The sequence below is a fragment of the Tasmannia lanceolata genome, unplaced genomic scaffold, assembly GCF_043159265.1.
Source record: "Tasmannia lanceolata isolate RefF3 unplaced genomic scaffold, GAP_Taslan_0.1 ptg000013l, whole genome shotgun sequence".
NCBI classification, from domain to species: Eukaryota; Viridiplantae; Streptophyta; class Magnoliopsida; order Canellales; family Winteraceae; genus Tasmannia; species Tasmannia lanceolata.
This window is the reverse complement of record NW_027518690.1, coordinates 753,621-767,746: the sequence shown is the minus strand read 5'-3', so window position 1 is coordinate 767,746 and position 14,126 is coordinate 753,621. Positions and strand designations below refer to the sequence as shown.

The window sequence follows — 14,126 nt, the reverse complement described above, 5'->3', positions numbered from 1 at the left end:
CGGTATTTTCGTTCTTTTCTTGTACGACGCAATTTTAGTATGAAATCAAAATATATTGTCATTTAACCACAATTTCATAAATAAAATACACTTTTTGGCGTCTTTTCACATAGAACTAAACAAAATATCTAATCATAACAGCAGGGAAAATTTACGTAGAAATTTTGTTATATTTCTAAGATAAGGTAGTGTGCATTGTTTGCACTGAAGAGTGGTATCGTATGATGAAAAATAGCAAAAACCTTTCTTTTTCTCTGATTTGTCTCATTATTTCATCTCTACCACAGTTGGCAGCCATCGTTGGAACTCAGAAGAAGAGGAAGAAAAGATGAGGAAGAAGAATGAAAAAAAGACGAGTGGAAGCTGGAGAAAAATGGAGGGTGCTTGAACATGAAAAAATAAGAGGCAGAAGGAAAAAAAAAGGAGGAATGAAGACAAGTATTGACGTAAAAAAATGAAAATAAGAGAAATAAGGAAAGAGAATAGTCGATGTTAGGAGAAATAGAAGGCGCTAGGAAATATGGAAGACACTGGGAAAAATGAAAAAGAAGAGGAAGAAGAAGAATGAGAAGTTTGCGCCCTAGGAAGAGTTGAGGCCAGATAGGAAAAGTTGTGGTGAAGTTGGGAAAAGTTAGGAACATATCGGATCGTATTAGAAAATGTGTTGGGACAATACGACATGACATTTTTGAAAAGACCCCACATTTAACCCACAAGTAGTTCATTGAGAAATAAGGAAGAAAGAAGCAACATAGTATCCAAGACAATTTTTTATATTTTTTCCTATACAACGCAAGTCTGACTTGAAATCAAATTATTTCGAGGCCTTTTCCTTTCTTTCCTTTTTTCCCTCTAATAGAAGTAAAAGATCTAGCGTCCATCGCAGAAGGCATTTTGCGGATGTCTGTTGCATGTGAGAGCAACCACCTCATGAATGAAGACAAAATCTGCTGAAAAGTGAGCCAGTGTGGCTGCTCTCACATGTAACAGTCCATCTGTGAAATGACTTATGCGATGGACACTAGCAAATCCTTTTTTACATTGTTGTGGCATGGATCTAGGGGTGTAAACAAGCCAAGCCGAGCTGAGCTTGGCCATACTCGGCTCGGCTCGTTAAGCTAAAAAGCTCGGTTCGGGCTCGAACCAGGCTCGAACCGGGCTCGCGAGCCTTACCGAGCTCGGGGTTATATTAAGAGCGATGATATATTTGCAGTTTCACACCCCTCATCTTCCCTGGACATCCCTATCTAGTGTAATTTGACCACTGTTTTTACACCACAGGGGGTGGTCCAAGTAACAAATGGGGTTCCAAAAAAGAAGTGACATATTTTGCCTCCCTCTTTCACTCCCTGGACAACCCTTTTAGCGTATATAGTAATATATAATATATATATATTTAAATATATTAAATCCTTAACGTGCCTTAACGAGCCGAGCCGAGCCTGGCCTAGCTCGGGCTCGGCTCATTAAGCTTAACGAGCCTGGCCAGCAGGCTCGGCTCGGCTCGTTAAGGATTCGAGCCGAGCTCGAGCGAGCTTCTCAGCCCGAGCCAAAATTGACACCTTAAACGGATCGGTATGATCAAAGAACTCTCCGGTAAGAATCAGATTTGATTTAGTTAGGGCGAGCTACGAACTTCAGTACTCCCTCATCTAATTCTAACTAACAGCCCTAAACAGGGGTATTTCAGTATTTTACCCTACGCAGGGAAGTTCAGTTCTTCAATGGCGTTAGAACTTGGGGAGAAATTTGCTAAGAATTATTTTTTTCGAGAGAGGATGAAATTTGCAGTGAAAGCTTGCAGCAATGGAAGAGCCCGGACAGGAGTACTCCATCTGGGCAGCTTCCCGAACCCAATAGAGACACCATCTCTCCTTTTATGTACTCGGAAAGGGCTGCCCAATTTCATCACCCTGGATCTTCTTCCTTCTCTCCCTTCACCCGATTCCCATCTCCTCCAAATAAGCCCTCTCCACTTGTAAGTATCAACATATGTTTAACTATACCTTTTTATTCTGTTTTTTTCTTTATCTCCTTCAAAGCCCATATTTTTTTAGTTATCTGGTTGATTTTTCTTGTACCCTTTTCATTTCTGTTCAAATACTTAGTATATTTGCTATAACTTGCCAAAAATAAAAATAAAAATACATGTGGTTTGATTTCCTTTGGGAAATTATGCCTATAAGATTATTGTTTGTACTTAATTGAGTGAGTCCTCAAGAGGGATTGGGTTAAGTTCCACTTTGATAGGTGTAGAAAAGTTTTTATTAGTTGAACTTCTCTTATCTATATATTAATGGTAGAAATTGGGCTGTCATTCATACTTTCCATGTTATTTAAACATTTATAAATGTAATTTTTGCTTTAACTCATAAATATAAGACTTGGACTTTTACATTTTCAATTTGTACCACATAAAATTATATATAATATTACATGTATATTTATTTTATACAGTCTCTTTCGATGCCTCAAGTTTTTTTTTTTCATATAATCGTCTACACAAATGGTTTTTAAGTTAAATATGATTATTTACAAATTAATGATTATAATAGTTCTATAAAATATAAATGATATAGATAATGGCTTATTAAGAGGTCTTAATATGTTATTTTCTGCTAAGATTAGCTTCACAATTTTATTTGAAAACAACAACTAATTTTTATGGCATCTAAAGGGAACCTTAATAATTTTAGCAATTGAAAAATTTATATGTATAGGGTATTTAATAGCTGTTAGGAAAGGTGTCATGTACGCATTTGACGGTGGAGTTTAGACTTTAGAGTACTTGACTTTTGAGTGTTTCCTCAAGAGGAGGTAATTGAATTCAAATTATATGGATTTAGTGAAGGTTGTCTTAATTGAATTTAGATTGTTCGCCGGATTTATATTCTTGAGTACAGGTTTCATGCACTCGTTTGAATGAGGAGCTGGAATACTTGATTCTTGAGGGTTCCCTCAAGAGGTCATGGGTCAAGTTCAACTCTGAGGGATTTAGTGAATGATGTCTTAATTGATCTTAGGTTTTTAATCAGATAAAGATTAATTCAAGGTTGTCTTAATTGAGCTTCACCTGGTGCACACATAATTTAAAGGGCAGGAATCATGAATCCATTTGACAGTGAATCTTAGAGTAATTAATTTCTCAATGCTCCCTCCAGGTGAGTTGGGTTAAGTTCAACTCTGATAAATATTGTGAAGGTTACCACTGAACTTTTCTTTTTTACTTGTTAGATATGTAATTTCAGGGAGAGGTATCGTGCACTCAGGTTCTTGATGTCAAAATACAGTCATTTTGAACTTTCACTTGGTCATCTTCAAACAAGTGGCGTTGTGACTTTTTGAATGCTTTATCAAAGAATAGTGTAGCGTGATTTTTGTGAGGTCATCTTTCATGTCATCCACAAACAATGTTACTAATTTTGTTTCATAAGGGAAAATCCTAACCGCATTCGACTTTGATCTGACCTTTATATTTTCATTATTGACTGAGTTGCGAGTTCTTGGGAGGTTTCTGCAGCTTAGAATGTCCTTCATCAAGAACTATATCAAACATTGGAGGTTTGCACCAGATGCTGGGTTTGCACGAATATGGCTTTGTCGCCACAGCAAGGGATTCTATTGTTTGCCTTCCAGATTGTGATAGCACTAATAAACTTGGAGCTTCTTTTGAGACAACTTGTGGTCGACGACTGGTATTTTTTCTACACTTTTGTGTATCATTACCAACTTTCATTTACTTGATTCACATTTTCGTTAAATTTTAGAGAATACTTTCTATATTGATACCGTTGCTGGACTTTGAATCTAATTTTCAGGTAAAGCCTGCAGAATACATGGAAATGATTTCTTCCTTAAAGCCAAACCTATGGGCTAGTTTAGCTGATGAAGTGCCTGCTTGGGTTTCTGAAAAAAGGAACATGACTTCTGTGGATCGGACCATTCGTTGGCTTGATGAATGCATTGCTTTAGATCCAGTATGTAATGTATATGCATTTAGTTCTTTGTCTATGATGTTATGAGCTTAGCATTCAGTATTTACCATTTGTAAATTAGTGAAATGGTTGGTTATCTTTATGGTTGTGGAATTGGAAATTTGGAATGCTAGAAAGAAGAATGACGAGAGAAGAAGAGAAGATAAAGAAGTGGAAAGGAGAAATGGCTTCTTGGGGGTCGAACTCCAAGCCCACGACCTTTATGTTATAACTATGTTCTTCTAATCACATAAGTTGCCACTAATGAAGGTCCCTTTCTTAATTACACGAAATATCTCGCTTAAAGACACACACACAGACTTAAACATAAACCAAACAAAACTATTTTAACTCTTTGACACTCCCTTTCAAGCTGGAGCATAGATGACATCATGCCCAACTTGGAACAAATACTTTCAAGCTTACTTTGGATCCTTCGTACCAAGTAGATATCGATTGTCATTGTGTCCCCAAACTTCACTGACCTACAAAGGAATCCACACAAATTGTTACTTCTGTCCAAGGTAATCAACACATAGCAACTGTTCACACAGAGAAGGCATGAGTAAGTACAACGGTTCACACGAATGGAAAAACAACTAAACGGAGACATCATAGTCTTCACAAATAAAGCATAGTAGCCCATAGAAAGATTGTATCACAATCCACACGTCAAGATTGTATCACAATCCTTAAAGAAAGCTTCGGAATAGCCCAAGATAGGCCACATAACCCAGCTCTATAGTGCACAAGAGGCCGCACAACCTCGATTAGAGAAGGGAAAGATGGGGTTTCTAGTTGATGAGCGCACCTTTTTTATATTGATTAGCATGGCTCTAATACCATATTGAAGTAATGGTAGGAGATCTTCATCAACCATATCGAAGAACGATATGGTTGGACTCCAATCCCATGACCTTTTTATGATAACTAAGTTCCACTAACTCCAACCCCACGACCATTATTTAATAACTAAGTTCAACTAAATCCAACTGCACGACCTTTATATAATAAGTTCCACTCATTACATAAGTTACAACTAATAACAGGTCCTATCTTAATTACATGAAATAGCTCACTTATAATTAAAGGAAACACACTGAAATATAAATGTAAACCAACCTAAACTATTTTAATCCTTTAACACTGTATGTAACATTTGAGTAAAGATTCAAACTAATATGGATTGAACTAGCTTAAATTGTTGGAGAAGAAAATTTTTAAGAACAAAAATGGTGCCAAGTAGCCTCAACGGAATTTTCTCGAGTATGTGAATTTCAGGGGAAACAATATCTGTTTGTGTTTGTAAATGTGCTAGATAACAGGATTTATAGGACAATATTAGACGTTTTTTAAGGTTTAAAAGTTTTATGGAGAGGATTGATTATGGTTTCATGAATCTTCTGCTTAGGGTGTCACTCTCATTCCAAAATCGTGGTGTCACTCTGAAATCTCAATCTGGAATCTCACAGTCCTAGACACTTTGGGTCGTATCAGCTTTTTTTCTAAATATTTGCAACATCCTATCTTGCATCTTCCCCCACTTCCTACCATTCATCAATAATTGCTGCTAATTCGTTATTTAAACAGTATTTTGGAATCCTAAATTCTTAGTCATTTGGGTTATATTAAGGTTGAGCTACTATGTCATGCCCATGGCTTGAAATTTCGACCGAAATTCGAAATATCCCAAACTTACGAAATTTCGGCCCAAAAAAGCGACATTTCGAGTGTCTTTACCTCATTTCGGCCAAAATTTCGGGATTTAGGCTGAAATTTCGGTTTTGGCTAGGACCAAAATATATGCCGAAACCGAAATTTCAAACCATGGTCATGCCTTATGTCTTTTAGTTATGAAATAAGCTATAGAAATATGAAGTGGTTCTGAAGAAGTGGGCAATGGGCGTAAGAAAGAGTCCGGTGGCTTAAGAACAACCACAACCAACTCTCTCTCAAAAACTTTATTACCTTTGTTGTTATATGAAGATTTTTTGCTTCACTTCTCTAATTTTTAAATTATTTTCGACATTAAATATCGAGTGCTGGTGCACTATTGTGATTGACATATGCACTTACACATCTTACTATCGTTTCAAAGTAGAGTGCCTGATGCATGCTGTATTTTATGAAATTTAGGCAGGTGGAGAAACTGTTTTGGGAGCTGTTGTTGGAGGATCCAGTTTAGAAGAACGTAAACGCTGTGCTGAAGAGGTGGCGAGGCGAAATGTATCAGGTTACTTCAGCTCTTTATGATATCAATACACACACTCATGCTTACTTGTAGGTATGCCAAAATGCTTTGGAATGTATATTTCCAGACCTATAATTTATTTTGCTGCAGTGCTGATAAAGGTGATCAAATTTTGTTACTTTTTTCATTACCAATATCTACGTAACAACAAAACTCTTTTCATGACAATCAAAAGTCTCCCATTATAAATATTGTAACAGATATATTTATATGGCCAGCCCAAACCCTGATCTTACTAACACGACTTAGAAGCCCGTTGAATCAGTCATTGCAGACCTGATTTGGCTCGGGTGGCATATTCTAGTTGACTCAATTTTGGGCATATTGATCCAATATGAAATGCCTTGATTATTGAGAGCCTGCGACAATAGCATACCCGACGCGTCCATCATCGATCTGCCTCTCAATTTTATCTCTGTCGAGCTCGCGTAGTCATGTCTGAGTATGAGTTTTTAAAGTTTAAACGCTGCTTACTCCAACTCAGAATTATAGAAAAACCCCTGAAATCTCTACACACTTCATACCCACTATACCCCTAAAATCATTTCATAAAAACTACAGTCCAAATCGTACACTGGATAGATTGAGTTTTACGCAAGGTTTTAAAATTTGGTTTCACTCATCATCAAAACGGAAACATTTTGGTTTCGATACGAAATTTCCCCTAAATCTTGTAAAATCACTGACATATTTCAGTAGGAAATCACGACCGAAATCGAGATAAGATTCTTCACCACTGTTTTTTTTTTATGTTTTTTTAAAAATATCTTAAAGGAATCTTGTTGTTCTTCTCTTTTCAGCTAGTAGAGTTGATTTTTGTCAGAGTTTTGTCGAAATGTCGACACTTCGACAGAAACTTCGCATTTTTTTTTTTTTGAAAAGTTGCATGTTTCAACTGAAACATTAATGAAATCCCGAAATTTCAGGCGAAATCTCAAAATTTTGGGCAAAATCTGGTATTTCCGAATCCAAGTGGATTTCGTTCTATGGCATTCGGAATCAAAATACTTCGACTAAAATGAAATTTCTTGACTGAAATTTAAAACTATGGTTTTAAGAAGGTGTCTATAGGGAAAACACAGCTCGTGTGCTACGCCTACTCGTTGATCACTGTTGGTATAAATGTGATGGAGATATGATTATTTATTTTGGTATTTGTGACGGAATTAATGGTTTGTGTATCTTTTTAATTCATGCCAACAATGCATGTTGTAATCAAATGTGAGCAAAGAGATAGCCTGGATCCTTGGAGACTTGCGGATGCTATTTGAAATCCTTGATAGGGAATCAACACATTGAGTACACTTCTAGGAGTGTCAATAACATTCCTGACACTTTTGCCAGGAATGGAGTTGTTAATTATAGAGTTATATTTACTTTTCTCACTTTTTTTTTCTCCTTGGGGCCTCTCTTCCCCTAATGTCATTTCATACTTTGTTATTTTTAAATTTTTATCACTCACAAGGAAAAAAAAGAAAAGATCATGTTGACACATGTCTCCCATTTGTGCATTGATTTGATGATGTAGGTTGTGCTTTTAGCAGTTTTCGATACATTCTTATTTTGTACTGAAAATTCTTTTACTCATGAAATTAAGTAGAAAGTTGAAAAACAGGTTTCTTATTATTAGATCACTTCTTGTTAACCATGATGTATTGAAAATCATGTAGATGGAAATACAGTGCTGTAAAAAGAATTGAGAAATTCAACTTTTATTGGAACATTGGAAATATAAGTGTGCTTTGCATAAGAATGATTGTCTGAGGAAAGTTGGTTGTTTTCAGCAGCCAACATATATATTGTCGACATGCTTTGACTAGAAGAGCAGTTAACAACTAAACATTCTGTTTATGAATCTCATACTGCTGTTTGGTTTGTTTTGGAAATTTTTGGTTTATTGTATTTAGTTGTTAGCTGACCCCAACTAGTTTGGGACAAAGGCTTAGTTGAGTTGAGTTGTATTTAGTTGTTCAGATGGACAGTCTGTTTTTGGTGCTTTGAATTATCTCATTTTTTTTTTTCAAAAACCTATTTGTTTAGGTTATTGGATTGGAGGCTTTGGACTTGGAGAGAATATGGATGAACGCCCTGCTCTCCTTAGTGTGGTCACAGTAAGTTATTAACTCTAATTAAGATGGATCGAAACTGCTAACAGAACACAGATTGCCTGGATGAGGTGAATTAATTCTTTGAGTTCGATAAACTTATGATAGGCATTTATGTCAGCTTTGTGTAGTAATTTTTTTCTTGCACTTTCTATTTCCTATTTATTATGTGTATATGATATCTTCTCAAGCATGGCAAAGTTTCTTACCATCAATGGGCATGAGAAACATGTTTTTCTTTTAATTATGACAGTTTTCTGTTAATCAAAAACAATTTTCTGTTTCTGCTACTGTTCCATCTCATTGTTCTTCTACTGTTTGGTTCTTTTTATTATTATTACTCGTATGCGTTGATGTTATTGTAGGTTTGGTTCTTCACTTATTGAAGGTGATTCTATGAATATCTTAGCTTGGGCAAGGAATAAAGGATCAGGCTCGTGGAAACTAGTGGACATTATATCGCAAATTAGAGACCTGTGCTTGATTATAGGTCCGGAGTGCCATCATATGAAGAGGCCAGCAAACGAAAAAGTGGATAAGTTGGCAAAAAAGGGACTGGAGAAGGAAGAGGTGGTGATTATTGGAGGAAGGGGGAAGTGAGGTTGAAGTTTTAGGAGTAGGTGGGAGGGTTTCTTGGGAATTTACTGATGTATATACTCTGTGGGGTGCCTTGTCCCTGTTGTAAGTAAGGTGACTGTTTTCTTTAATAAATTATCATTATTTTTCAAAAAAAAATAAAAAATCCAATGCCCAGAATCGAACATGGTTACAAGTATGGGCATTATAGGTTCATGGCACTATTTTCTGGAAAATCAGACGTGTTTACTGTTATATAACTGTATACTAGCGCATATAAATTTAGCATGTAAAACATTCGTATTGAAATGTGTTATAATGGAAAAGTAATTTTTAATTTATGGTAAATGAAAGAATTTTAAGATGTAATTGTAACGTATGACATATTTATATGGATTATTGCTTTAATTTATGAAATTATTGATGAGGAGTGCTCCTTTTCCAAAGCTAAAGTGTAACTAGACCCACTTTAAAAGTTAAAAATCACACTAGCTCACATATACTAGAGTACTATTGACTTTGATTTTTCAACATTATCGCAGGTATATCCAGTCTTATCTTAGATAATGTGCTTTTTTAGTTGCACCTTTAATAGGAACACCATATAAATGGTCTGCAAAATGTAAAACTTCATTTAGCATATCAATGTTTGGCACAAAAATCTTAGGGTTGGCTTGTCTATTTGTCTGCAAACTGTAAAATTTCATTTAGCATATCAATGTTTGGCACAAACATCTTACTGGGTTGGCTTGTCTATTTATTGCTTGGACCTCTGCTTTGTGCTGGATATGTTGCATTTCATTGGGGATATGGGTCCTTTGTATCATTGTTGTCACTGAGATTTCTTCTGAATTTTTATAAAATATTATTAAATATCAAAATGATTAATGATAAGCCTGTATTTGGGTTCATTGGGTCTGTTTGACTTTTGCTCAAGCAGGAAATAGCATAGTTCCTGTGCTGCTCTCAGTTTCCTATTTTCTTCTTCTTATGACCAAAGTATATTAGCTGCAAAAGAATAGTATACAGTGGCTCTGGTTGGACTTTTGAAATTAAGGTTCTAGTAAGTTTAACTTTGTCTTATTTCTTTGCTAATGATGCCAATGTCACAGGATATTTTACCGGAGGAAAGGCCCCGCCAGATTAGTGGTCTTGGACTTCCAGGTATCAATGTCAATGATCGACTCAAGGAGTTTTTAAATAGTGGTTCTAAAGACTAAAGGTCCTCTTTGGACACCACCGAAATTGGTTCTTAAATGGAACATTGAGGGCTCTTTGGATGCCATTAATTGTATAATCTGAAGGTAGCTATAAAACTATTTAACCATTATTTACATATAAGATTACGGCAAATAAGAGTATATGAATATACAGATTTTATGCAAATAACTTGTAGAGTTATCCAAAGAGGCCTCAAGTCATTTTGGCATTTTCAGAAACCTTGCTCGTTAACTTGTAGAGGTATCCAAAGAGGCCTTAAGTCATTTTTGGCATTTTCAGAAACCTTGTTCATTATTTTAGTTTTTTGGCAAAGTCATGGTAACTCCGTATAATTTTGAGAATACATGTCACCTCAGCAAATTAACTTGTGTTTTTCCATACAGAGGAGGTCTTACAGGCTGTGGCCATGGGCATTGATCTCTTTGACTCCACGTACGTAGCTTAGTCAAGATATCAACATTTATGTCTCCCTTTTACCCTAACCTTTGTTTTATACTAAACACTTAAAAACTTTGTTATACATTTGCAGATACATTTACCATCTTACACTTGGAGGTTTCGCACTCACCTTTCCCCTCGACAGGGATGAGAGACATGTTTCTGATTCCCAGCTGAGTGATATAGGTAGTGACCGTGCAAAGATAAATCTACGTGCAACAGTTTACAGGTGAGTGATAATATCTCTCTGTACTTATTGGATGTCTTACCAGTTGGGCCTCTGCTAATATCTGTTGAAAAAACACAGATTCTTTTCCGCATGAACTGTTCTATCTGCCAAAATTATCTTTGTAGATTCTGGGTGGGTCTGAAATCTAGAATTTGTTACTTCAAGTTCGTATCTGTTTGAATTTGCAAAATTATGAGTCTTTTTTTGGTTGAAGCACGTCATGGATGCTTTTCTGTAGACTTCCATTTTTGGGATGGAAATATAGAAATTCTTCTGTGTTTTATTAATTTTCTTATGTTCTAATGTACGTGTACTTAATTTCAAACTTTCCAAATAAATTTTAGGTTTTTTTAGTATAATAGTATCACATTACCAATATGGTGGCTTTTTGGTTCCAAGTTGCACATATTTTTACTTAAGACTCATGCTACGAAAGAAAAGATAAAAGAGTGAGGGCGTTTTGCAAAAGGCTTGTGCAAAAACTTAGAAGGGAATTCATTAAGTCAGGAGGGAGAAGTTCTAAGTTTTCTAGATGCAATCAATAGACTGAGTGGAAAAATGAAAAACATATTCATGGACTGCAGACCGGTAGGTCCTGTGCACCATTTTCTCGTAGCAGGGTCGGTTATGTTTTGTTCTATTTTCGCTCTGCAGTTAAACTGATTGGTTCACGTCGAACAAAAACTCGTTTATTTGCATCAACCTTTCGAGGGGCTCATTCACGACTTACTCGAATTACCACTCAACAAAAAATGAGAGCTTTGGTAATGTTACCAAGGGAAGCACTACTATTATTCATGCAAGGGAAGGAACATCCTCCCATCCCTTGGTTGGCATAGGTGGGGTGACTGACCTTACCCTTTCTTATTACGACATGGGGTATCCCCACCCCAAGTTTTAGGGCGGGACTATTCCCTACGGATGTGCGCAATCACCCGTAAACCACGCGCATCGGGTAAGCTCGGGGGGATTTGAACTCGCGTCACTGGGGAGCATACCCATGACTTTAAGCCAAAGAGCCACACCTGTACGGGTTGGGGTGACTTTACCTGACATTCCCACTACTATGAAATTTTGGATACATCCCATGCGCCAACCAATGGGGTAGTGGATGCTCCCCCTCCCTTTGGGCGAATGATATTATCATTCATGTATGGTAAACATGAGAAGGAAATGGGTATTTCACAGCTACTTCCCATTATTACAACCTAAGTCACAGATATCGTTCTCAGGAATTTCTCGGCAAGGGAAAATCGCGGGAGATATTATTATTTTTTTGTATTTATATGGGGAAAAAAAATAAAATAAAATTATTTAAAAATATATATTTAAGAAAAAATATAAAATATAACATGTCATAAAATTTTTGAAGAAATATTGTGATTTTAATCTTCATAAGTGGAAATATCATTTTGTTTTTTTAGTTGTTGGGATTATTTTGGGATTTTGTCGTTTTAGTAAAATGTCACGATAAAATTGCAATATTTTGAAATCGTCCGAGATATTTGTGACAGATTATAACCAAGACAGTTTATGATCTGTTCTTCCTCATTTCTCATTACTGTGTAGGAAAGATGCATCACCAATTGTTGATGGCTGTAGCTGCTACACGTGTCAGAATCACACGCGAGCTTACATCAATCACCTTCTTAATGTTCATGAAATGCTAGCTCAAATTCTACTAGAAATGTAATGCTATTCTATAATTTTTAAGTGGTCATTCTCCTTTTGAGTTTTAGAAGAGTTCTTTTCCAATTTTCATGTGGTGTTTACATCTTGATTTTTTCCTATAAATTGCAGCCACAACACTTACCATTATTTGGGTTTCTTCCGATTGATAAGGGAATCAATTAAATCTGGGGAATTCAACCGGTTTCATCAGCAATTCATCGAGGGCAGACGGGACCATCTTAAAACTGTTGCGCTATTTTCGTGACTGTGTATCTAAGTCTTCGCTACTCTTCCATGTCACTTAAGGCTCTGTTGGTTGCAAGTATTTTCCTTGTAGATTAATGGTGTAAGTGGTCAACTGGGAGGAGACAAGCATTTGATTTACCTGGAACTTATCTCCTATAATAGTGGTAAGTAGTGTTTGGATGTCAACCTCGTAGAGTAGTGGCATGGGGTGTCATTACCGAGGTAGAGAGAGAGAGAGCATCATTACCAAAAAAAAAAATGTAAAATTCCACCATTTTGTGGATTTTGGCATGGATTTCATGGGGAGGGGAAAGAATGACACATCAGCAGGCATGCAATGATTAACCGGGAAACATCCCTACTAGTCTCATGGGATGTCAAAGCTATATTGGCAACCAAACAGGGTGGTTTTTCTGATGGGGCGCCCAAATGCCTGGCAAAGCCCCTAAGCTATCCAGGCTTTTGTGCAGTCTTAGTCATACCAGATAGATGATACTCTTTTATTCTCTCTTTGTATTGACATCAGTTTTACACAAGATTGTAGGTCTGTCCCCGTTTTCTTTTGCCATAATTTTAATCTTGATAGATGAACACAACCCAGGAGCTCATTAACTGCTCCCTCTTATTTTACCTGAGATTCATAGCCAATTTTCTTACGTTTTAGTTGTGAAACAGTTCTGATTCAACTTGATTGAGTTCATGTAATGTTTGGTTATTTACTTATTTATAGACCATTCGTCGTAGATTTATTAAGATGAATTATTTCTGTTTCAGCTTCTTTTCGCAAATTTGTGATTCTTTTGTGGAGTGCGTTTCAGATCATTGAAAAATATATGCAGTCTTGTGGGTTTGAATACTCTTGTAGGTTTTTGAGTTGTTGATCTTGTGTTTGGCAATTGGGGCGGTTTGGATTATCGATTTGCCGTAGAGCCCATGAGTCCAGGCCATTTACAATAGGGGTAGCAAAGCTTTGGCAGAACAAGCCCTCTGATGTTTCCGAGCAAGAGCTGTTCCATGTTTGGATTCCAAGAAAACTGTTTTCTCAAGAAATTTTTTTATTTCCACGATTTTGAAGCAAATTCTGTAATTTGGGGGGATACTATAATAAAATGAGGCCCAACTATTAAAAGTTTCGTAAGGTTGGTTCAAGTTATCATTTTTCCCTTGTCACAAAAATAGGAAATTTTATAAATATTTTTCCTTTCCAAACTTTTTCAGAAGATTCATGCAATCCAAACAGGGCCCTAAATGGAGATAAGAAAATTTAGTATGATTTTCTCATCAGTTCAGGGTCTGACCCATTTCAAATGGATTCTAGTTCCCAGCAAAATATAAACATATTGCCGGGATGTAGAATGGATTTTAGTCCAATGGGGCAGAGGATACTCCCCATCCCTTTGATTTTGAAAGAGGCT

At 36.3% G+C, this 14,126-nt stretch overlaps 1 protein-coding gene across 1 annotated transcript; it reads left to right on the top strand.

The window, feature by feature from the left end:
- The first annotated feature begins 1,642 nt into the window (after positions 1-1,642).
- On the top strand, positions 1,643-13,367 carry LOC143889411 (uncharacterized). Its single transcript, XM_077393601.1, has 10 exons — positions 1,643-1,978; positions 3,521-3,695; positions 3,819-3,977; positions 6,111-6,207; positions 8,266-8,336; positions 10,019-10,070; positions 10,511-10,559; positions 10,657-10,794; positions 12,364-12,483; positions 12,595-13,367. The coding sequence occupies exons 1-10, from the start codon at positions 1,725-1,727 to the stop codon at positions 12,728-12,730; spliced, it is 1,251 nt and encodes a 416-aa protein (XP_077249716.1). The 5' UTR covers positions 1,643-1,724; the 3' UTR covers positions 12,731-13,367.
- The last annotated feature ends 759 nt before the right edge of the window (positions 13,368-14,126 follow it).

Coding starts and splice junctions, on each gene's coding strand:
- LOC143889411 (XM_077393601.1), top strand. CDS start 1,725: ATGGCGTTAGAACTTGGGGAGAAATTTGCTAAGAATTATTTTTTTCGA. Junction 10,071..10,510: donor TAGTGGTCTTGGACTTCCAG/GTATCAATGTCA, acceptor TTTTCCATACAG/AGGAGGTCTTACAGGCTGTG. Junction 12,484..12,594: donor GCTCAAATTCTACTAGAAAT/GTAATGCTATTC, acceptor TATAAATTGCAG/CCACAACACTTACCATTATT.